This window comes from Motacilla alba, chromosome 11 (genome assembly GCF_015832195.1).
Source record: "Motacilla alba alba isolate MOTALB_02 chromosome 11, Motacilla_alba_V1.0_pri, whole genome shotgun sequence".
Taxonomy (NCBI): Eukaryota; Metazoa; Chordata; class Aves; order Passeriformes; family Motacillidae; genus Motacilla; species Motacilla alba.
Window position 1 is genome coordinate 14,246,186 of NC_052026.1, and position 24,098 is coordinate 14,270,283.

The 24,098-nt window shown below is 43.9% G+C and overlaps 1 protein-coding gene across 1 annotated transcript; it reads right to left on the bottom strand.

The window, feature by feature from the left end:
• Positions 1-193: 193 nt before the first annotated feature.
• Positions 194-22,594, bottom strand: NUTF2 (nuclear transport factor 2). The gene is made up of 5 exons (XM_038148227.1): positions 22,482-22,594; positions 13,898-14,022; positions 11,876-11,947; positions 7,722-7,820; positions 194-773 (listed from the first exon to the last, which is right to left on the bottom strand). The coding sequence occupies exons 2-5, from the start codon at positions 13,994-13,996 to the stop codon at positions 660-662; spliced, it is 384 nt and encodes a 127-aa protein (XP_038004155.1). The 5' UTR covers positions 13,997-14,022; positions 22,482-22,594; the 3' UTR covers positions 194-659.
• Between the last annotated feature and the right edge of the window lie 1,504 nt (positions 22,595-24,098).

Sequence of the window (24,098 nt, forward strand, 5' to 3'; positions counted from 1 at the left end):
CTGTTTTGAAGCTGCTGAGAAGGAGAGGAGAAGGCGGATGGAGGAGGGCAGACCTGCCCTGCACTCACGGCTTGAACTGTCAGGAAGCGTTCAGTTCGAGCTCCAGCTCTGCAAGCATTCCCCCACCAGACAGACACAGTCTACCACCAGCAAGCACTATCACACACACTCCACAGCCAACTCATAAAAATAATTTAAACTTTTAAGAAAATCTCTGTTTTATTGTGTAATGTAGCATTGAAACATCTGAACAAATCAATAACTGGGCTGTACAGGCTGCTGTTCTTTCATTTCTTTGGGTTATAGAGCATCTTGTCAGTACATAAACAACAACCTTTTGCATTATAAATTCTTTCCGAGGCATGCTGGTACAACACAAATTTCTCTTATCAAATGCAGCTAAGTCTAACTTCCAAACATCATGCACAAGAAACTCATCTAGTGACAATGTAAACTCAGCAGAAGGGCAGGTCACAAGTCTTGCTTGCTCACGCTCTGCAGTGCTGCAGGTTTGTGTATGATATTTGGAATGTTCCGTGAGTGTGAATAATACCAGTTAAGAGAGGAGGAAAACAAAAAAAAAAAAAAGAAAAAAAAAAAGAAAAAAAAAAAGGAAAAAAAAAGAAAAAAAAAAGCCCGGGTGCCTCGGGATGGGCTGCTCAGCCGAAGTTGTGCAGTGCTAGCCTGAACATGTCATTGGTGCAAACCCAGGCATCGTTGATGTTCTTTAATAGAAATATCTGGTGGAATCCCATGATAGGATCTTCATCAGCCTGTAGAAAGAGAGGGAGGGAAAAAGGTTCAAAACACTCATTTTTTTGAGAAACTTATTCCAAAAATTACGACGAGACAACTTCAAGCTAACATTAACAGTGACAGTACATGCTGTAAGATGTGCAGTACCCCAGGAAACACCAGTTCCACCAGAGGGTCTGTTCTGAGGGGCTTTGCAGACAAACACCCAGGCCCAGAGACATGGAAATCCTGCAATGGCATCTGAAGCTGGGGTTTTGTGGAAGACTTGCTGACATGTCACTCACTACACTGATGGAACATGCCTGCCTCAGTGTGGAATCACAAATCCCTCGCCCAGGAATTTAGCTTAAAAGAAAGTGGTTCAATTTTTAACTGTCGAACTTTGGGTTGATGGCAAAAGGGAGTTTCTGTAGAGGTTGGTATCAACACGTTGCCTGCATGATCCAGGTGATGTGGGCTTTGAAAGCCTTGCCAGAGCAGGTGCAGCTGGCCAGAAACACAGTACATCCCATTCCAGTGTGCAGCAACAGCTGGAAGGGGGCAGAGCATCCACTGCAGCTGGGACAATGTGTTCCAAGCACAGGGAATGGCTGCAGCAGTGCCTCCACTCCTGCCTGACAATATGTCTGGAGATTTACAATATCACTGTAAAGGCAGAAAATAGTATTGGAGGGAGACTGGTACTCCCACCTAATGTTTATTTACCCATCTTCTCAGAGACATCATGCAGGAATTAAATCCTCAAAATAACATAAATGATTCCCAAATCAATCAGCTGGAAATTACACAACAGGATTTAATCTGAATAGCACACAGGACCAACTACAAAACAATCTTCTGATGATAGCTGTAGTGTGTTCAATTCAGCAGTTTTGGAGGATTTTAAGCTTTATTTTTTCAACACATGACTATTCAGCTTCAGAAAAGGGAGGAAATGTATAAAAAAGAGGCTTGAAAAGCAGCAGCCCCAGCAGCTGATGAAAAAGGCTGTCAAAGCACTGAATGTTCACTGGCAATGCCCTGCTTCTGTTCACTGAGAACAAGTGGAAAGTCTGAAGAGCAAAGCAGACTACAGAATAAACAAAAAAGAAACTTTACTTAAAAAAAGTATTAATGGACTGTGCAACAAGTCAGCTTTGAGGACCAACTTGCAAAGGACATCAGTTGTATCAGAGAACAGCAAGAGTGCCAGAACGCTGGTGGCATCGGGTGCATGGAAAGGAAGCATTCAGATCCAAAAACCACAGCAGGGATTTCAGAGTGACAACTGCCTGGGAAGTTAAGTGGTGTAGGTGAAGTGCAGTTTCAGTAACTGTGTGCTAATTCACAGGGTAAACCAAAATGGGCCCTAGACTAGCCCCTCATGAAAGTGATGCTGAAATAATAATAGATATTTATTTATTAAACCAGCTGAGAGCTCTAAAGCTATCAAGGCAAGCACAGGGTTAGCAGTTGTTAGGGAAGAACAAAGAAAGAAAACCCAGAAGTAAGCAAATGCATAAATAGGTAAAGGACACCCACATATCAAATCCTGCATGCATTTCTTATAAGTTAAAAAAATAAAATGCTTCAATAAAGTCATAAAAGGACAAGAAAAATGATCCAGCTACAGGATGATTTCCTACTAAAGAAAGTAAATTGAGTACAACTTTTCAGCTTGCAAAAACATAATGAGAATGGGGAAAACAGGCAAGACAAATTACTACAAAATTATGAAGAAGAAAGTGAATGAGGAAACTACTACAGCCAGAAATTGGGAAGGCAACAAGTAAGGCCAGGAATATGAGCAAGTCAGTGTTCAATACACGACTGAATGAGAAAAATCCTCAAAGCAAGACAAGTGCCAGCAGTCACTGTCCAGCAGACAAACAGGCCAGCTTGTCCCTCACAGCGGCTTTGCATGAGGCAAGGCTCCCTAGGGAGGAGCCCAGTGTGAACACCCGCAGTTCTGCTGGGCTAGAGCAGCCGCCCACCTCGTGCATTAGCACCCAGGACAGCAGTCATGGCACTTATTCAAAGGAAGCGTTATCCCTGCGACATGTGCCCAGAACAGAGGCTCACAGATCCGTGCTGTAGAGGTGGCCTGTGCGCTGAAGCCTGGGGGTTTGTGCCTTTTGCAGCTTCTCCTGGGTATTCCAACGTAAACCATCCCAGGAGAGCCTCAGCACTGCTTGGGAGTTGGCAGGTTCTCAACTCCCAGTTGCCCTCCTTGTTGCAGATCACGGAGGCATCTCCTACAAGTTGCATAAGTACTTTTCACACCAAATTTGAGCTTGTCATTACTGACATGAGTATGCTTTAAAATATACCTCTGGAAAAAAAATACCATCTCCAGACAAGCTTTAGTGGAGGTCTCCTGGATTTCTGAAAAGCCTAGATAGGCTCTGATAAGAGCACTGCAGCTCTTGATGCTTTGGCTTAAGGAGAATTTCCTCCTTTCTTAAGAAACTCAGGGCTGGACACATGAAGAAAGACTAAAAGGAAATTCTCCCCAAAACATTTGGTGTGGTAATTCCCACAATGAAGTCACACATTATTATTTTCTTTATTCCTATCATGTTATCCCTTCATAGCATAGAGGAGCAGTACACTTTAAAAACAAGGAAAATCCAAGACTATATTCAAGGTGAAGAATATACTTTATAGTCCATTCCCCAATTTTGACTGTGTAATAGCACATAGCAAAGGCTCACAGCTTAGTGACTCAAGATGCCACAAAACACAGACTAATCCTATGCCATTTTAGTTTAGATCTTCATCACAGCTCAGATAACACCACTGAAACTTTTTATCTTTACTTTTCACTCTAAATTCAGGCATGTCCAACTCAGGATTTGCATTCCACATGTGAGCCCAGGCTCAAAACACAAGGGGCTTTAGTCTTCCTATAAAACTTTCCTTTGTGCAGTTCAAATTCTTCCATGACATCATTGAATTCACACAAAAATTAAACAAGTCCCAGAATTAGACTGAAAGAATCCTCTGATTTCCAGGCCAGCCTTTTTCTCAGCATGAGCATAGACTACAGCAGCTCTGCATCACAGAACCACAGAATGGGCTGGTCCAGAGATGGTAAAGGTCCACAGAAGAGACCTTTAGAGATCATCTAATCCAATCTTCCTGTCCTGGGCAGGGACATCTTTCACTGCATCAGCCACAGCTTTGTCTAGCAGAGTCTTCAAATTCTCATAGAACAGTCTTCAAATTCACAAGGTGTCCAGGCACCATGTCCCGGGGTTTCAGTCTTCTCATTAAAATCTTCCCTTGATCCCATCTGTACCTTCCAAGTTAAGGTTTCTTACCACTGCCCCTTGTTCCACTGTCTGGCACCACTGAGAAGAGTTTGCTTTCAGGATGTTGGAACTACTCAATTACTTTTCACTGGCATTTCAAGCAGATGCCCTTAGCCACCTCCTCTCCCAGTTCCACAAGCTCTTCATCGCCCACAATCTTGGCAGCTTTTGACCTCTCAGTTTTTCTACATCCTTTCTGACCTGGAGGCTCAAAAGGAAGTCCTCAGCTCACAGAGCAGTGAGTCATGTCAGAGTTTGAGATGCAACACTGCTTTGCATTTCAGGTTTAGCTGCACAACCTTCCTCCTCTTGCCTGGTCAAAGAGAGTTTTACTTCTTTTACCAGCACCCCCAGCAATTATTGATTGAACTGCAGGGTTGCAACAACCCTTACCTCAAAGGAAAGGCTAATTACTTGGGACTGCAGGTTCTTTCAGATGTTAAGCCTTATTTAACAGGCTTTAAGCAATGCTTTAATTGTTCAGCATGCATTACAAAAATACCCAGTGATTTTAATTGCAAATTTCCTTTTCCTTTTAAGACTAGGAAACACTGCATAACAATTAGTTATTCACAATTAATTCTGCATGATCACTTCAAAAATCACACTCTGGGGAGAGCCACAGATCTGCCACATGGCTCTGAGAACACACAAGGCACAGCCATGCTTCTCAGCCGAGCTCAAGGGACAGAAGAGAGCACTCCTTACTCAACCAGGACAGCGAGGACTGGAAGACAGGGAAGGCAGAGGGTTAAACGTTGTGGAGGGCTAGCCTGAAGACTTCGTTGGTGCACACCCAGGCACCTTGAAAATTTTTCAACAAAAAGGATTGGTGGAAGCCTAGAACTTGGTCATCATCTGCCTGAGCATGACAGGAGAAATACATTACGAGGTGAAGCACACTGAAGATACTGGGTGACATTCTGGATGAACATTGGCAAAGCAGGGTCACACCAAAAGAAATTCACTCCTAAATCCTTAAACTGATGCTCACTCTTCCTAGTTGAAACAAGCAAGCAGCACGCGGACAATGAACAGCAACAAAAACCAATATGATTAGAATAACTGGATGCGTATTTATTATACCTCTACAAAAGGATAACCCCACCCAAACATTAATACCTATCAGCATCCATTAAAGAGGATCTTTGAAAGCAATCACTGCACTGCTTTAGCCAGCCAGTTAGATCCCTGCTGGTGGCAGTCACCTACTTAGATGCTCTGTCACTCTGCAGCATCTTCTCAAACAAGTTGTTGTGCCCCAACCCCTCAGTGCAGGTGATTATTCTGCTTGCTGCAAAAGGTTGGTTTTTCAAAAATTTATTTATAGGTCATACTGGGACATTAGCATGCTACTGGTGGTCTTGGAAGTGCCCTTTCTTGTGCAAAATTCTCTTAGAGTTCTCCTTGACAGCAATATATGCAGGCTGAGCAGCCATATCACAAAGAAAGCAGCTTTAAATAACAGTGAGTATGCAGCTCCATGTGTGCCTGTTATAGTGCTCCCTGCTCAACTGGAGTACATGTGAGCCACTTGTTAAACTGCACCACCTGCACCCAGTTGTTCTCAGTTACTGTACTGGACACAGAGCAGCACTGAGATGCAGTAGAATGGCTGTCAACATGTGTGAATTGGCACGAGAGAAAAGCATTCACTACCTCTGGCAGCCAGGCTCATTCATGCCACAGACTGTTCCTGATATTTCATTTGTCCACCCTTATAAATATCACACAGGGCAGAAGCATGAAGTTAAGGTTTTAAGTTGACTTTGACTTTCTTGACACTTATTCTGTGAGAAACAGCATTCCTGGGATTAAAATGTGATTTTTAAAGCTAAGGTTTGAGACACATAAATGTGAAGAGTGGAAAAACATTTCCTCACTAAAAATTCACAAGCAAGTTGGATTTCATCATGACAGTAGGCATACTTTAACCCAGTATTTTCTCTCCAAATACCTGGATGCTCTAACACATGATCCCCAAATTATACTGAGTAATTTCAGCAAACTGAAATTACTCTGAGGTTAAAAAAAATACATCAGAAAATACTACTCCAAGTCATGGTATTTATGGAAAGCTCCCAGACTGCATTTACAGTCTCTCCATATTAATGGATTATGGTTTGAGAAAACCCAGTAACTTTACAGAATCTTTTAGAACTTGGTATCTTGCCACAGGATCCAACACAATCACTGCTGCAAGCTGCAATCTGCTCAATAATTATGCAATAACCCTAAAACATGACTGAGCAAAACCAGGTGCAGATGTGACTGGCCCAAGACATTGAGTCAAAAGGTCTTGATCACATCACCGAATTTTGTGCACACCCAAGAGCAAGGCTGAGGAGATCAGCATGTCTGTCCTGTCAATTCAGTGCTTTCCATGGTCATGTGTGGCTGCTTTTCCACAGAGTGTGTGCAGGTGGGACTGAGCAACAAAAAAGGTGGAGTCCAACTTGCAGCTAGGAAGCAGGAGCAACTTCAATGAGAGCCAAAGCTGCCTATGTTAGGTTTAGCAGTGGATGCATTACACTGGGCACTGCTCTTCTCAGCTGCCCAGCCCAAAACAAAGAGACCAGCTTAGCGAGCAGATTTAAACATTCAGTCCTACATCTGCTTAGTAAACAGTACAGCGTCAGTGGGAGTTTGAATGCTTTGGTACTAGAAGTGCCATCAAGTTAGCAGGAAAAGGAAATCTAAACAGCTATTTTAAAACAAACTGGGTGCAGGTAACTCTAAAGACTGGATGGCATTAGAGGCCTGACTTCACAGCATGGTTGGACCAAATGAACTCTGATAACTTCAACTACTGCTGCGTAATTTCACATTTTTTAAACTAACACCACCCACTGTGAGCAAGTTCTGCCTGCAGCTGATTTTATGTACAGAGTACTTTCTGCAAATTCCAGGACAATGTCTTCCATTCATAAGCAGCTTCATGAATGTACAAGTCTGTGGCCCTGGTATATTGGCAGACTGGGTAAGTTTACACAGTTCAGTAGTATCACTCACACAGCAATATGGTCATAACTAAGCCTGAAAAATAATCTGATTCTTCACAAGAAGCAGCTGTTACAACAGTAAGTGTTTGATCTCAGAGGCAGATTCCCATTGCTGAATCACTTTTGATTACAGAGGTACAGGACTGTACTAACACCAGGATTGTATTCTTGTGTCCTGTGACAGTAAAAAAAAAGTATGGACTCACTGAAGGGTGGTCAGTCAACAAAATGAAGCCTGCTAAATCAGAGCTCAATGCAAACATTACATCAAGGAGGATGTTATACTAGATGTGCTTAAATTGTCCAAGAACACTGTGACAATGCTTTTAAATGCAACAGAGGACACCAAAACCTTACAGCATCAGGGTAAGGGATATACTGATGCCTCTGGAACCCACATGGTATTTGTCTGCACAGTAAAATCCACAATACTTTGCTTGGCAGAACATGACTGTCAAATTGCAGATGGTTTACCTAGAACTAGGTATCTGAAGGAAGGAGCATTTCTTGACAGTCTTGAACAGCAGAGGAGCAATGTCCCAATGCAAGCTTATCCCTGTTCCTTCCCCACCCATGAAAGCATTTAATTGTATTCAGAAATCGGATGATTTAGAATCCTGCAAAAATCTAAGACATAAGCACTCATTAACCTGTAATGGAAAGAGTTTACCTTAAGCTGTCCCACTACCATACTGAGTATACAGCTATCAGGTGTAGGTTGGTGGTCTTGTGCTGTGATGCTGTGTTGTATTTTTTGGAAAGGGAGGCTCTGCAATGAAAGAAAATCAAAATAAGGAAATGTACAGTAATGGAATTATTTAACTTACAAAACAAAGACTGAGCAAATCCAACATTATGAAGTGTTAGACTATAGTGGCAGTACTGCACAGAGAACTGCTGCAAATGAGGGCACTACTCATGGGGGGTAAATTTTAACAGGTGTGTTTTTCAAGCACCAAAAGAGGAAATAATGTCACCATGCACAGTAAATGGTACCTTTTCCTACTCTAATTGCACTGCCTGAAGGGCTTCAGATCATCTGTAAGCTGAAAGTTCTTATGATGAAGGAACAAACCTCTGCTCTGAACTGTGTTAAAAGATTCTATCATCTAATACTTGATGTTTACCAGACAGCTCTGAATTTGCTTCTTTGTTTAAGTGGCTATGAATGGAAAGGAAAAGTGGATGAAATCTTCAAGACTTGAAATCCACATATCCACTCTTGCCCTATTTAATTCCCTTGACACTCGGATAGCCAACGTCAGTATGTATGGAGGTATGTGTGCAAGGAACACACCTTGAGAAACACCAGGCATTGGAGAGTAATTCCTGTCTTTCAACTCAGACCACATTCACATTCCAACACAACCAATTCCAAGCAGTGAACGTGAAACACCTGGGAGATCCGAGAGTCCTGTCACACAAATGCAATTTTGGGACTGTTCTCCCTAAAGCTGCATTATTGCTAGGTGCTTTAGTGGCAGTTCAGCATGGATGGAGCTCTGGGTGACCATGTGGCAGATACCCAAAGTCCAGGAACTGCACAGGATGGCAGCACGTGGCCATTCAAACCTCAGGTGGCACTTGGATGCCTTTGCTGCATTTGGAAACAGGTTGAAACAGATCCAAATGCATACTCCAACAAGTCTTGCATTTCCCTCTAGTGGAAGGAGCCTCAAAGACTTCCTAGAAGGCCGAGGTAGAGACACGAGTCCTACTGTCACAGGTATGAAGTACAGTCTTGGCTGTACAAGTTTAAGGCTCTAGGAAAAATTCTAGGAAGCTAAATCCATGGATAACAGAACACAAACTGTGGAAGGATCAGAACCTGAGGAAGCAAATGAAATGTGGGGAGCAGGCCTCTAAGAGGGACACTATTCAAGAACACCCTTTATTAAAGCCTGCAGTGTTTCCTCTTGGCTGGGAGTGCAAGCCCAACCAACTCAAAGTGCAAAGTGAACCAACTGCTTTGTAGTATGGAACACAAATCCAGAGCCTTCTTTTCTGAATGACCAGCAGACTGTTTTCCAGGGTCACCACCCTGAACTTGAATGTGCAACATGCCCACACAGCCTGCACAAGCAGAGGCTGGGAAGTTCCTTTGACAAAAGGGTACTCCAGAGTCTAGTCACACCTCAGCATAAGAGCTTCTTGTTGAACAAGCCCTGCAAAAAGATTCTCTTGAAAAAGGCAGAGGGATGAAGGGGAATGAATGCAATTCATTCCAGGGAGGAAGGAAAGGTTTTGGAATCAAGAGCTCTGCAAAATGGTGACAAGGAAGCAAAGACAAGGCTAGGTAAGACAGTGGCTGTTTCAAGTACCCGATTCCACAGGACAAGAGGAAATGGCCTCAAGCTGCATCAGAGGAGGTTCAGGTTGGACATCAGGAAGAATTTCTTGACTGAAAAGGTTAAGCATTGTAATGGGCTGCCCAGGGAAGTGGTGGAATCAGCATCCCTGGAAGTTTTCAAGAAATAACTGGACATGGCACTTAGTGCTATGGTTTAGTTAACAAGGTGGTGTTCAGTCAAAGGCTGGAATCAATCTTGGACATCTTTTTCAACCTTAAAGACTCTATGATTGTCCTCTTCAGAGGAAAGGATACCAAACAGCTAGCCAGCCTAGTGAGCTACTCATGTGATACATTGGGAGAAATCCCACTGGAAAGAGTAGGAGTGTAGGTGCCAGAAAAGATCACTGATTTTTAGGATAGGCAGAGGCTACCTCAAAAGGATAGCTACTTATAGATATGCATCTGTACTGAAAGATTTTGTGGTATGAGAAGTACAATAAAAGTGTCTAAAAAGCATGAAGCCACACAACAAGCAAGGTTTTTACCATCCTCTGACATTAAAAAATTGACTGGTCTTTCACTGTGAAAACTATGGAATCTCCTTGAAGTCAGGTAAGAGAAATTAGGCAAGAATAAAGTTGAGTAGCATAAACTCACTGCTGGCAGCAAGAATACCTGTCTCAGCTTCCTCCTTATGTTCATAGAATGTTCATAGAATGACGTAATTATTATCTCAAATGTTCAGCGTAAATCAGGCTGCCCCTAATTAGCACAGGCACTCTATGTTAAATGAGTCCAGCACCAATTAGGACAGAAGGAATAAGTGTCAACTCCCATGCTGTAGCAAGGTACAGATGTGTTGGGCCTGCAGAGCAATGCCCATACAACCTTGCCCTACTCTATTAGCAGATTGAAAAGGTGCCATACCATTGCTGTCACACAGCAAAGAACTTGATCTAAAAGAAAATGCCACCTCTTTGTGTTTACATCAGTTCACCAGCCAGGCACTGAAGGACACAAGACCACAGAAGTGTGAAAGAGTTTCACTGTCAAACTTTCAGGGCTGTGCTGAACTGACTAAGCAGCTCCAGAAGCAGAGTAGGTGAGCACATAAAGCTGACACAGCAATGGGAGCCCAGGCAGCTCAGTGCTGACTGGAGGAATGCTGAACGACATTAGAGTCACTGTAAGCTGATACAGCCCACAACGAGCCACGGCGGTGGAAGGGCACAGAGTAACTTCAGTGCATTTCCTCCTTGCTTTAGGCAGATGGATACAAGCCAGAAAAAAATTCCCTAAAGCAGAGTAGTTGTGTCTTCACTCACCAATTATGACTGCAGCAGGCACAAAAATTCAGAAAGTCCACCTTGCACCAGTGTCAGGGAAGGTAAAGATGAGCTATGCCACAGTGGGAAAGGGGCTGGATCTGCACTGGGCTGAATCCAAGGCAGCAATCAGACACTGTGGCCAAGCAAATGCTTGGCTGGTTGGGTATCTAAGTGGCTGCAAGCCCAAAAGTCTAAAGAACACCGAGTGCAGAAACAAGCAACCCTGGAGCTTGGGTAGCTCCTCACCTACAAGCAAGCAGCTGCTGCTGTTTCTGAGATGTGCAGACTTCTCAAAGGCAACACAGGTACCTAAGGCACAGACCTGAAGGCAAACCTCAGTCTTTACAGTTAAAGATGCCTTAGGCAAAAGAAACAATTCCAAAACACAGGAGCAGTAGCTGTGCAATAAGCCAAGTGTCAAGTTACAATTATTTTTCTTCTCAATGTGTAATAAAAATGTCTGAAATACCATACTCAGAGCAGACTGTCTGGTGACCTAAAAAGCATGTCCTCTGCATATCTCGCAAGAGAAACAAACTTTCTAGTCTCATGACAGCTTGCGAGTACCCCCAGTTTTATAACAGAAGCATGGATTTACACAAGAAGATAAAAATTCTTTTAGTTTAAATGAACACAGAATTCCAGCGTCCTCTCACTTGCCAAAGAGGAAACACGTTTCAAAGTCCTGAACCATACCTGCTGACATCTGAACTGCTGACAAATCTGCATTGAGGATAAGTCAGCTTCTCCACTACAGAACTTATTTGCAGTTTACGTATCAGAAAACAAGTTGTTCCTTGCTGTAATGTGTCTAGCCTTTATCACAGACAGATCCAAGTAACAGGTTTGCTATTGCTTCTTCCTTGGCATGCCTTAAAAGAGCAAAGGCACCTTTCACTCCTCTAGATCAGAGGCAGCTTATGCATTAGACCTTTTAAAAAAAATAAATCAATAATGTCAAATACAATTGCAGTCACAAAATAACCTTGCAAACTATGGAGTCAATTAACATTCCAACATTAGAGCCATCAGTGGAATAACCCACTGGACAGCAGTAATTCATAACATTTCTTGAGGACCTAGGCTGGAAGCACAAGTTCAAGACTTCTGAACTGCTTAAGTCTAACTCAAATTTTCAGAAGCAATTATCTTCTAGTCTTCATAACTGTTTCCCAAAACATTCAGTAAGGATTACAGACTTACAGTAAGTTTTTCAACAATGGCTGCTTTGCCCTGGAACTGCTGTCCTTCCCACGTAAGGCATGATGCATCAATCTGGGGGAAAAAGAAAAATGTCATCAACTTAAGTAACCCTTAAGCAATACTGGTAAGAGACTTCATGTATTTAGCAGAAATCCTCAGAACCCAGCCATTTGAAAACTACCTCAAAGGACATAGTAAGAAACCAGCAAAATCAATTGAAGTTTGAAACAATCAACTAAAAATTAAGCAGAATACATTGCATTTACGTAAGTCTACCAGCAAAAATTCCTGCCTTTGGATAAAAGTCAGCTTTCAGAAGAAAATCTAAAGGATAAAAAAAAATCAAAATTTTATGGACACAAAGTCAAGCACGTGGAAAGAGAAAAATATATGAAGAGAACTGACAACATGGGTTACACCACCAGAGTAGTGGTTCAACTCACCTACCTCAAGCAATTCAAAAGTGACTGGCCAGATCCCTACCTGGAATAGGTGACAAAAGCCTTAACTGACTTGGATCACAGCACTAAAGATAAACTGGATCTTGTGGTGGAAGTAGTGATACAGGAGTACAAACCAAATCTAAGAGCTCCCTGCTGCATTCCTGCATGCTATAATATTTGTTTGCTCCCCCAGGGTCTCTGGAAGGAAAAAGCTCATCATGAAAAGCTCATTTCTACAGAATGCCCCCAAATTTATACAAATTGTGACCTTGGTGCATTTCAGCCACACAAAACAGGGTGTGTTTTCCCCACAGCTCAGGAGCTCCACAAAACAACACACATCAGTGACCTGCATAATAGTTCTCCCAATTACATGTGCACAGGACTCTTCATTGAATGATGGAAGGCAGAAAGACCCTCGGGGGTGAAAAAAAGCCAGGAGTTCACTATGTGGAAGGCCCTAAATCCAGGAATTTAAATTAGTCTGTACTTAACACCACTTTGAGGACTGAATGTATTTTGGTAATAAAATACAAACTACTAAGAGCCTCCATATTTAGAGCTGTGATTGGAACACAAACTGCTTGGTTTTCTTTCTCTCTAGGCTCTGTACACAGCTTCTTGGGCAAAATAAACCAACAATCTGGCAGGTAGCAAGTACACAACAATCCCAAGAGCAAATGGTATCAGTGCTGCTGGATATTGCTGAGGTATAAGGAGGGGTGTCAGAGGGTGTTGAGCCATTTAAATCCTCAAGAGCTTGCTGAAACTTCACACAGCTCATCCAGCAGATGAAGAACTGGCCAGAAAAACAGGATATGCTGCTAGAAGACTTGTCAGCCTTGAAGGTCTTGCTGCAACTCCTCAGCCACCCAGCAGCATTCCTGACCATCAGCAATCAGCTCCACACACAGAGCACTTTGTGTACTCTGGAGGAATCTTCTGCCAAAACTAAAAATTGATGTTCCTTGGGTTTGTTAGTTACAGTTTTTAATTCTTGTATCCAAGTCCACTGCACACCAAATAAGAAGCAAAAATAAAAACCTAATGTTTGAGGAAATTTAAACTAAATTTACATTCATTTAACATGTTATTCTACATGTTTAAACTGGATTTAAAACTGTAAATCTATTTTACTGTTCAGAGGATTAATATAGCATGAGGTCCAAGAAACACCTGCAAAAACTGCTAAACACAGGGTAGGACTTAAATTACATCCCACTTCAAGAGGGATCCAAGCAAAGCCGTGGCTGTAAATAATGGCAGACTAAGACTAGAATGCTTGCTTTTACACAGCACTTAATCACAGGATTATCATCAAACCCCTCCAAAACAAATCACTGCCTTCAGCTAAACAGGGCTTCTGTGAGTCTGACTGCCTATAAGGCAAACAAAGCTCAAAACAGAAGTGAGACATAAAAGAAAAGTAATAAATAAAAGTTAGTGTGATTGCACTGACTGGCATTCTGGAGTCAGGATAAAGCCCACTGTCCCACCCTGTGTATTCTCACACATCCAAACAGGGAACTCCAGACAGATAGTGGGACAGAGTCCCAGCTCCCCTTCTGTGGATACTTACATATATTGCTCCTAACTGAGTCCTGTCTGCATCAAAAAGCTGGTAGTAATGTTGTACAAAGCTGGATCCAATCTGCTCCCAGATAGGCTTGTCTCCCATTCTGAATCCTCAACCAGAGCCAGTGACTACAAAACAAGCAAACAAAATCATCAGAAAGACCACAGGAATAAGTGTAACACTTGGCTTGTGCATTAGCATCAAGAATCAAAGATCCTCTCAACTGGCCTGAATTTTTCTTTGGGATAAGTAGGACAAACTCACCTCTGAATCCTAGACTTGTAAATAAAAGTCTTGGATAGTGAATGGTTTAATTTCTAATTATAGATTTGGTTCGTAGTGCTATTTCAGTGTGAGGTCACATCTCATGTACAATAGTGGAGAACAAGAACAAAACCAAGTGTTATCACCTTGTCTTCACATATTTCAGAAGTTACACCATCAGAACAAGCTGGCAAGCGCTCGCTGTTTCAACTTGATCTTATTTACTGTACACAACTGACCTGCTAACATGGATTGTCTGCAAGTGGCTTACACCAACTGATTCATGTATTTAGCTCCTCAGGTATTTCACCATCCACAGGCCATTCTAAGAGTGTCCTGTCAATGGCACATAACAAGAATTAATTCACTAGCTCGTTGTTCAACACAAGCTTACTGCCCATCCTCTTCTGTCAATGAGGCTGAAGCAGACTCGATGTTTATCTTTGAACCTGTGATGACTTCAAGATACAAACCATGATTTTTCAGAGTGGTGAGAATCTGCGGTTCCTAGTGAAGGTGCTGAAGGCATCCCACACTTCTGAACACAAGTCCCTCTGTTCCAGAGGGGTTAAGCATACAGCATGCACAGCAGCCTAGACAGATGGCTGTATCACATTACATTTTTCAAGAAAGCAAATTCATTTTCATTTATCCTGATCTTGCTCTGAAAGTCTGAAGAATTGTGCTAAAATTCAAAACAAAAAATGCTGCACTCAAACCTTACTACATTATATTTTTAGAGCTGAGTTCACTTCATGCAAATTATACTTGCTTAACAGCTACATCTGTCAGCCACTAGTCCCTCTTCTCAATCCCTGTCCAGGAACCTTGGCATTACAGGTTTAAATTGCATTGCAAGCCTAGAAAGGTATGAAATTCTGTTTTAGGATACAGGACATAATAGTTATTTTGGCTTCCTTTAGCTGTCAATTACTCACACACCTGTGTAAGACAACAAATTCCTAAGAGAAGCAAAACACACATTCCCAAGATTTCCACAGAGGATACTCCCAGGTCCAGCTTTCTGTGCACAGTTGGACAAAAAAGCTCTTTTTATATTTGAGGACTCTGAGTTTTACTCCTACAAATGGGAACTGAAATGGGTTCAGACTCTAGGTTGGAAGTATTAAGGTCATACAGATTTGGCCAGACTTACAGAAGAGCAAATCTCTTTTGTCAGATCAATGGCCTAACAGCAGGTAGCATCTGTGTTTGCAAGGGTGGTAAATTCAACTACCAGGAACAACTGCTATCACAGCTTTAAACATCCTTATTTCACAATCAGATACCTAGGCAATATAGTCAACATCCAAGTCACCAAGCCTGCACACTAACATCAAAATTCAATGTCTTGTTGCCACATCACTATTGTTTCAACTGCTCCAAAGAGACCTAGAGCCTGCTGTTAGTCACCATCATGAGTGCTCCACTGATACTTGCAGTACATACCTCAGTCTGGAGGAGTTTACCCAGTGTGGCCACTCCTCTGGGAAAACACATCACAAATTAAAAAATCAACCAAGTACAACAGATAAAAAAACCAAAACAAAGCCAACCCCACACTCACCTCCCAAACAAATCTAGTTCTTTATAAGTGAAAAGGTTGTATTGATTGCACATCCATAATTGCTGCAATACCTGGAGTTGGTCCAGAAATCAAATAACTTCATCCTGTATTAGAGGACTTTATGTTGAAGAAAAACCACCCTCAAACCATGGCACCAACTCCCTGGAAACTCTACTGAGTGATGCCCACCCTGCTGAGAGGTAGGACTCCTGTCATATTTGGAAACCAGAAAGAGCAGGACTTAAGTTTGATGCCTGCAGTTTCCATTCCAGACCTGTGGGTACCTAGTTTGGGATGACTGCAGTGAAAGCACAGGTGAAAATCACATTGACTCACTTTGTATGGATCAAGCTTCAATTCCAACACATGAAGTTACATCACTGCCAGATATGCCTAAACATTTAAGGGCAAATCTAGTTGACAGCATTGATGCTCAACAGTCACACATCTAACATTGATGTCGAGGAAAAAAATAACCACCAGCTTATTCTTCTGAAGCTAAATCAAGGTAGCTGTTGCCATATTAAACATCCCCCACACAAGAAGTGCATTCACCCTTAACAGCTCCCTGTACCATCACACAAACCCGAGATCAAGCTGTACTGACTGCACCTCATTTAGTCCCTCAAGGCACAACAGCCTCACTCAAGCACCAGATGCCTTCTGTTCAATCCTGAACCTGCCAGAAAGCCTTAGAGACTGCAAGGAATGAAGGAATTCTTATTTTAAATATGGAAAGTAGAATTATGGTTTCTAGACCTAAAAATTAGTATGTTAGCTTGCTACCTCCTCCTAAAAAAAGTATTTGTATTTTGAACAGTAAAATACTATTAAATAAATAAAATTTAAAAATAGAAGAAATTTGACCAATTATCATGTTGATTTTCTCAGAAATGAGAACAAGCTAAAAAAAAATGTGGTCAAAATTAATGATCCTTGACTAATTTTTTTTGTTCACTACAACCTTACTCTCTTTCCTGTGCCATTCATATATGGTTTTGCTGAACACTCATTCTTCCTGGAAAGGTTTATTTTCTTTTTCTGATTTGTCACTTTTTCCTCCATGCTGTCTTGTGTTTTCTGCCTGTCATTACAGATGTAAGAAGCTTAGAGATGTACCTAAAGAAAGAACAGGATGGGAATGATCTGTGTCATCAAGCCCAGTCCCTTTCAGTGAGACACAACCCATGTAAGACTGTATTGATACACTTACCAGTACAGTATTTTAATGAGATAAATATAATACAAAAGGCTTTAGGATCTATTGCAAACCTATGAGGAAAGCCTGGGTTCTGATGTTGTCAAACACTAGGGCAATACAGGGGTGCCTCAGAGCCATCCAGCCAAATCCACCCGTGGTTCACTCAAATCTGTCCATGGTTACAGAAACAAGAATATTCACTTAATATAATGGCAGATAAAAGAAGTTTCAATAAACTAGAAAGCTCCTAAGATGTTGCTTAAAAAGGACACGTGTCCTTTTAAAGGCACCTGCTGAAAGTTACTATTGTGTAAGTGCATTACTGGATATTCCACCTTAATTCCCCATGGAAAAGGAGATAATTTCCTTAAGCTAATTAATTTCCTTGCCTCTGTCACTTCAAACCAAGCCTACCTCCTCACATGCAATTAAGAACATCATGGTCCATTTGATTACCAGCTTCTTCACAAGGCACAGCTGTACAGCTGAGCTACCAGCACGTAGTGTAATACTTAATTCACATTATTCACTCTATTTCTTGGACTCTGCTCGTACTAGAGAATTTATCCCCACCCCAAACACCACCCAGCACTGCTTCAGTGCTGAAGCAGAAACACAGTAGAGTGCACAAAAGCTGCAGCTCCCAGCAACTCTGTCTTCAACAGGTATATATATATGCTGACACTGCTGAACTGAAGGGCTTCTCTGCAGGGGCCTTTTGCAGTGACATCAAAATAAAACTCTCCAATACCTTTGCCAGGCTGCACACCGACATGTCAAGAGTGAAACCCATCCCTCTACACATCTCCCACCACAATCCCTACACATCTCATCCGACAAGGTACCAGGGCATCCCTGGTGATTGCTTTGCATCCATCTGCTTTGGCACATGGCAGACTGCAGCAGGAGCAGGACAAGCTGCAGGAGCCAGTGAGCAGCAGCACTGAAGAGAAAGCTGCACCCATAAGACAGAGAAGACCTAGAAGAGAACAGAGCCACCACATGGGCCCTGAGTGACCTTGAGTAAACCTAGGGTTACACAGCCTCAGACGGACTTTTTTATCCATAAAATCCAAAAATACAGAATCTTTTCCATTGCTTGTCCCAGCTTTGGTGTCTCTGTCTACACTCACCCCTCTTCCATCCCTCCTGCCTTAGCTCTGGGTGTGAGATTAGCACGAGCAGCACTGCCCATAACTCCCAAGGGGAGCTCAGTCCTTAAGAGACTCATTTCTGCCACCTGTATTGATGAAACCTCCCCCTACTGCTTCTTTCACAAGCTACACAACACATGATTCTGTCAGTTTGCTGCAGCACAAAGCCCATCCTTCTGCTCATGCAGCACCACCAGAGCTGCTCAGAGGGGTAGCTTGAGGAAAAGTCACTTTTTACTTGGAAAAACAAGACTAGTAAAGAGATTGCCTTCTCTGAAACACCTAAGTGCCAGCGACATTTGGAGCAGGTGAGTACTGTCACAGCTCTGCAGTATGGAGAAAGAACAACAAGTTGCTTCAGCCAGCAGTTATGCTTTACCACATTATCCAACCTGGACACGTGTAAGGTTACTGCTATCAATTAAAAATTTTAAGTCATTCTGAACTGGAGAAGGGTAGGCCTGTGATTCTAAAAGAATAAGACATTTTCTGAAAAGGTCAACAAAAACTAGCATGAGCAATAGTAAAATATAAGTTGCTAAAGAAAAACAGAGGTGGTCTTCCAGGGATTGCCACATTTAAAAAGCAAGCTGTATTCAAAGAATCAATGAACAACCACCACAGGCACAGAAGGTCTGTAAAGTCTTTCTGGTCTGCAAAACACTAAGAAAAAACCCACTGAGTTCAAAGGGGAAAAATCTCAAACCAATACATTCGAATGCTAGTGGAGAAAATTGCCTTCTATTATCCAGTGATGACCATATCTATTCCACAAGTAATCTCAGCATAAATAAACCACGCTCCCAGGACAGTAAAGCCAGCCCAACACCACCAAAGTTACTCTCTCTTAAGACTGAATTCAAGCTTGTTTTCTGGAAGATCTGAGAATCAGTGCAACAAATTAGCACCCTAAAATCTGTGCTGCTGGTCCAGTGACGTGTGAATCCACAGCAAACACGGTTCTGACCATCAGTTGCTGCACCCTTCACTACTGATTAACAGGAGCAAATAAGGACAATGAAAGCACTCTCAGCTTTTTCAGTTCCTGATACTCTTGCAATTTTTACCACACAGGTATTTTAGATCACTTAGATTAGACAGTCAGCAGTCTTTAGACTGGTAAGTAAAGTAAAGCAGCCGACAGTTTTAGGCTATTTTTCCTTCAATTGCTTTTCTTTTGCCACTAGAACTCGCAAAGACAGGAGTGTCTCCAGTGTGCACTTTCTAGGAACACAATGCAACCAGCACCACAGCACCAGGTAATCTTCTTCCTATTCGACTCCACCAACAACCACTTGATAACAGATCATCCTCCTTTAGCAAAGGATACACTCCCAACAGAGAAACTATGCAAATTATCCCAGAATAATGCAGGTTTGCAAGGGACCTCCTCCAGCTCAAAGCAGGAGGACAAACCTGTTCCACTGCCTGACTGCCCTCACACAGAGGGCAGCTGTTCCATGTCCGACCCAAATCCCATCTGCTCCAGTCATGCCCCTTGTGTCCTGCCCTGCCATGAGGAACCCTGAGAAAAGCCTGGCTCCATCCTCCTGATAACGGCCTGACAGAGACTGGAGGCTGTGATTAAGCCCTGCTCAAGCCTTTCCTAGACTAAACAAGCCCAGGCCAGGCAGAGTGCCCGGTAACACAGGGATGCAGCAATACTGGAACTTACTGAGGGGCATCGTGCCTCATCAGCCATTTACCCTCAACACACTGCAGCCCTGCCTGGTAAATGCCAATTCAGCAGTCAGCCTTTCTCATTTGAAAACCTATAACATTTCCAGTGGAGGAACAAATTTATGCATTCAGAGACTGAAGGAAAGAAGCGTTTCTCTGACGTATTTTCACAATTATCTCCACAGCAGTTGAGTGATCCACAGAGAACCCTCTGTGAGCTACAGCTCAAGGCCAATCAGAAACCATTGACTTCAGAGACCTCCACCAAGCAATTGCCATGGACTGCTCTGTGCAAGAAATGACATTATCCTAAACATGCTTTTACAGCTAAAAATAATTAAGTCTAGATATGTGAACATGAAAGGATGGAAAGGGAGAATAGAATGGGGAAGATGAAAAGGTCCAGACTATTTCCTTTTGGGAAATACTTTTACTTTCTCCTTCTCAGTCTTTTTATTCCTCTTCTCCATCTTTGTTATAACAAATTAGTGAGGGAATTATGCCAACCTGAAGTACATTTTTTTTTTTTTTTTGTTAGAAATGCCAGCAAGTGTAAGGCCACTAGTACACAAAGCACCTGAGGAAGACTCTGGGAAAGCTTTTCCTGTGCCTGCAGCTCGATGCTCATCTCAACTGCATCCTGACAGCCCAAGAGAGCCACACAGAGTCAGTCAGGATGATTTTCAAATATACAGACAGACATACACATAACTGCAGAGGACATAATGTTTTGTTGTTAAGCAAAAGCCACAATGCTACGCAACTGCCTTTTTTTCTAGAATATTCTTCATGCAAGGAAAAAACTGGATACAAGTTTGCAAGGCTGAAGCCACATTTCTTTTCCCCAAAATGAATACAGGACTGCTCAGTTTAAAAAACAAACAAACCAAAAACTGGGAGGCACTGGGGAACTGGAGGGGAGAACTGCTACACCCTGTTTTTCTTTACCTCATAGACACAGTAACAAAATGAATGACCAAACTTGCCACAATATCTATAAGTTTCAAAACAACCTAAAAGAATCATACTCCCAATGTTACCAGCTATCAGTACATATTGCAATTCCTTAGCTAATCATACTCGTCACTTTCACTAACTAAATGATCCTCTTATCAACAGGGACAAAAGAAATCCCAGCAGAGAGAACTGCAGAACGTTGTTACCATTTGCATTTTCCTAAAGACCTGAACAAACACAGATGTTAAGCAAATATGTTTCAAATCATCTAACAAGTAACTTGCAACCTTTCAGACAAATAATAATTAGGCGCCCGGTGGGAAAATAGTTAAATAGTCCAAAAGTGAGCAAAAATATCAGCTCACTTTAAATGAGATCAGGCATTTCACTATACAAAGAAATGTTGCTACTTCTAGGTGAAGGTCTGTGAAATGTCTTTTGTTTTGTTGCTGCTGAAAGAAAACAAAGTCACTGCACACAAATACAGAAATCACTGCTTGAACACAACTTTTCTAGAAGGCAAAAGTGTATTAACTTGAGAAGGCAGCTGATTAAGGAATCAGAATTCACTTTCAAGCAACATTTCTGCAACCAATTCCTACTCAAGCATTTACCTGGGCTTTTTTTCCTCAGTCCAATACAGTATGTCCAGCTCTAAGATATATTTACACTGGAAATTATGGACTTCAATTGAGCTGAATTATTATTTCAGCCTGCCTCAGACAGGAAGTTCAATTTGAATTGCAAGAGGCTTTTGGGGATTTAAATGTCTTCAGAAAGCTGTCTCACATTAACTGAATGTAACACGCACTCCTTGCTATTGCACACCTTTGCAGGTTTTCATTGTTCTCAAAGCTGAAAAGTGACAACAGCCAGAGAAGGCCAAAAAAAATTTCTCTCTTGCACATCATCCTGGAAAATGGCAACTCAATGTAAAAACTACATGGTTGCAGCAGATCGCTGAGCACATGCACTTTGCTAGTTTCACTCCAAGGAAGCATGAACCTTTCACGTTCATTGTGACAAAGTGACTCAACCGTGCCAGGTAACTTCAGTCCTCTCACAATCTTCTGGCAAGACAGAAAACAGCAAGAACATTAAATCCGAGTACGCCTTCTTCCCTACACAAACCATCTCCTCGCAGCTCCCGGTTCCCCCCCTTTAACTCTCCTCCTTGCGATACCGAGCCGTGGCAAAGCCCGGCCGAAGCACGGACGAGCACCAGGCCGAGAAGCCTCGGTGCCTCTGAGGGCAGCGCCGGGGCCCGGCGGGCACAGCCCACCCTGGGGGCGCCGGGGGCTGCCGGCGGGGCGAGGCGAGGCGCAGCCCGCACCCCCCATGACGCCCCGGCCCCGCCGGAGCGATCTGCCCCGAGCCTGCGGGCCGAGCTCGCCCCTGCGAGGCCCCTCGCTCCCCCGGGGCGAGCTGGGTCGGGGCCGCCCGCCCCCCTCAGCCCACCCGCCGGCCCACCCACACGCGGGGCCCGCAGTGCCGGGCCCGGCCGGCGATGGCTCGGCTCCCGCCGCCGCCGCCCCTCCGGGACCGCGCTGCCGGCGCCTCAAAGACGGGGAAGGTCAGGGCGGCTCCGCTCGGCGGCTCCCGCCCAGCCCGGCCCGCGGCAGCCGGCAGCGCCCCGCGGCGGGGATGGGGCCGGGCCGCGGGGCCGCGGGGGGCGAGCGCGGGGTGTGGCGGTGCCGCCGCCGGCCCGCGGGCGGTGCCGGTCCCGGTGCCGCTGCCACTCCCGGCCGCGCTCCCCACACTCACCCGCGGCTCCCACTATGGCGGCGGCGGCGGCCCCGTGCGCGGCGCGAGCCCCCTCAGCCTCCCTCGCCCGCGCTTCTGCCCCGCCCCGCTCCGCCCGGCCCCGCGGCATGCCGGGACAGCGAGTCACACCGGCCGAGGGACGCGCACCGGGAGGGGCGAGCGGAACTACAGCTCCCGACAAGTCCCGCGCCGTGCCCCGCGGTGGTTCATTTGAATGAGGGAAGGGGCCCGCGAGCCGCTGGCCCCGCGGCGGCGCCCCGGAGCATTGTGGGATCGTGGGGGAGCGGAGCGGAGCGGGGCCCTGCGCCCGGGGCGTAACGGGAATGGGCTCGTCTCCCTGTGGAGAGAGGATTGTCCCCTTTTGGGACAGGATTATCCCCCTTTGGGACAGGGTTCTCCCCTTTTGGGACAGGGTTGTCCTACTTTGGGATAGGATTATCCCCCTTTGGGACAGGGTTGTACCCTCTGGGCCAGAGCAGGACCTGAGGCCCTGAGGGGGGACGTGGGTGGTCCCAGCCGCAGCACTGCAAGTCCTGAAGTTAATTTTAGTCCCCCCATAAGAGCTACACAGTGACGATTTTCTAAAAAAATGCTCGACTTGGTTGCAGTGAAGTTAGCAAAGAAGGTGCGAGGTGGTAGGGAAACGCCTTCAAATAAATACTTGTGAACATGTAAGTGGTCTAAAAGTGTGGTTTGGGTCCCACTGGAGCCCTCCCACATTCCCTGAAGCAGCAGCAGCAGCAGAGAGGACTCGTAAGGGTACAGGAGTTGTCAGGATTTAGGATTACATGCCCAAGTGGGCTGTGGGCAGAGTTACGTTCCTAAATTTCTTGTGTGACTGGAAAGCTGAACTGGTAGGTGGTCTTGTACTACAGCGGTGGATGTGGGCTACTTAGGGAATACATGACTTGTTAATGCTTGAGCTCTGCAGCTTGGGGATGCTGGGCAAGAATACATCATCTTAAATAAAATTATTAACCCTCTGGGCCAAAAGCTATCATAACATTACATAAAAACTCTCAGAAAAGGGAGCTCAAAATAGGTACAGAACCCAAAAAGGGGGTCAGTATTAATCTTTAGAGGAATTGTTATGGACTTTTAAGTTTTTCCTCAGAATCATAAAAGCCATTTAGAACAAACATTCTTCAAGTTCCCTTCTAGGGCTGACATTTGATAATACACAGAAATGTGACAACAAGAAATAGTCAGAACTGATAGAAGAAAAATATTGCAAGGATCCAGGCTAGATTAGAATACAGAAAGGTGAGGGGTTTAAAGAGAAGAAAAATGTTTGCACTGGGCAACAGCAAGTTCTTTTGCTAGCACAATGAGGTGCCTTCCTACAGAATTAACCTCTTAATTCCCTGAGGTATGGTTGCTCACTTCCTTAATTTAGCAGGACACGAGGAAAAGTGTGCATGAGGAAAAGTGTCTGCCTTTACCCTTCCTGCACTGGAAGGGACCCACAAGGATCACTGAGTGCAGCTCCTGGCCCTGCACAGGACAGCCCCAGCAATCACACCGTGTTTGAGTGCCTGAGAGCACTGTCCAAACACTCCTGAGCTCTGGCAGCCTTGGTGCAGTGACCACTGCCCTGACACCCGGGCTGGCTCCTTC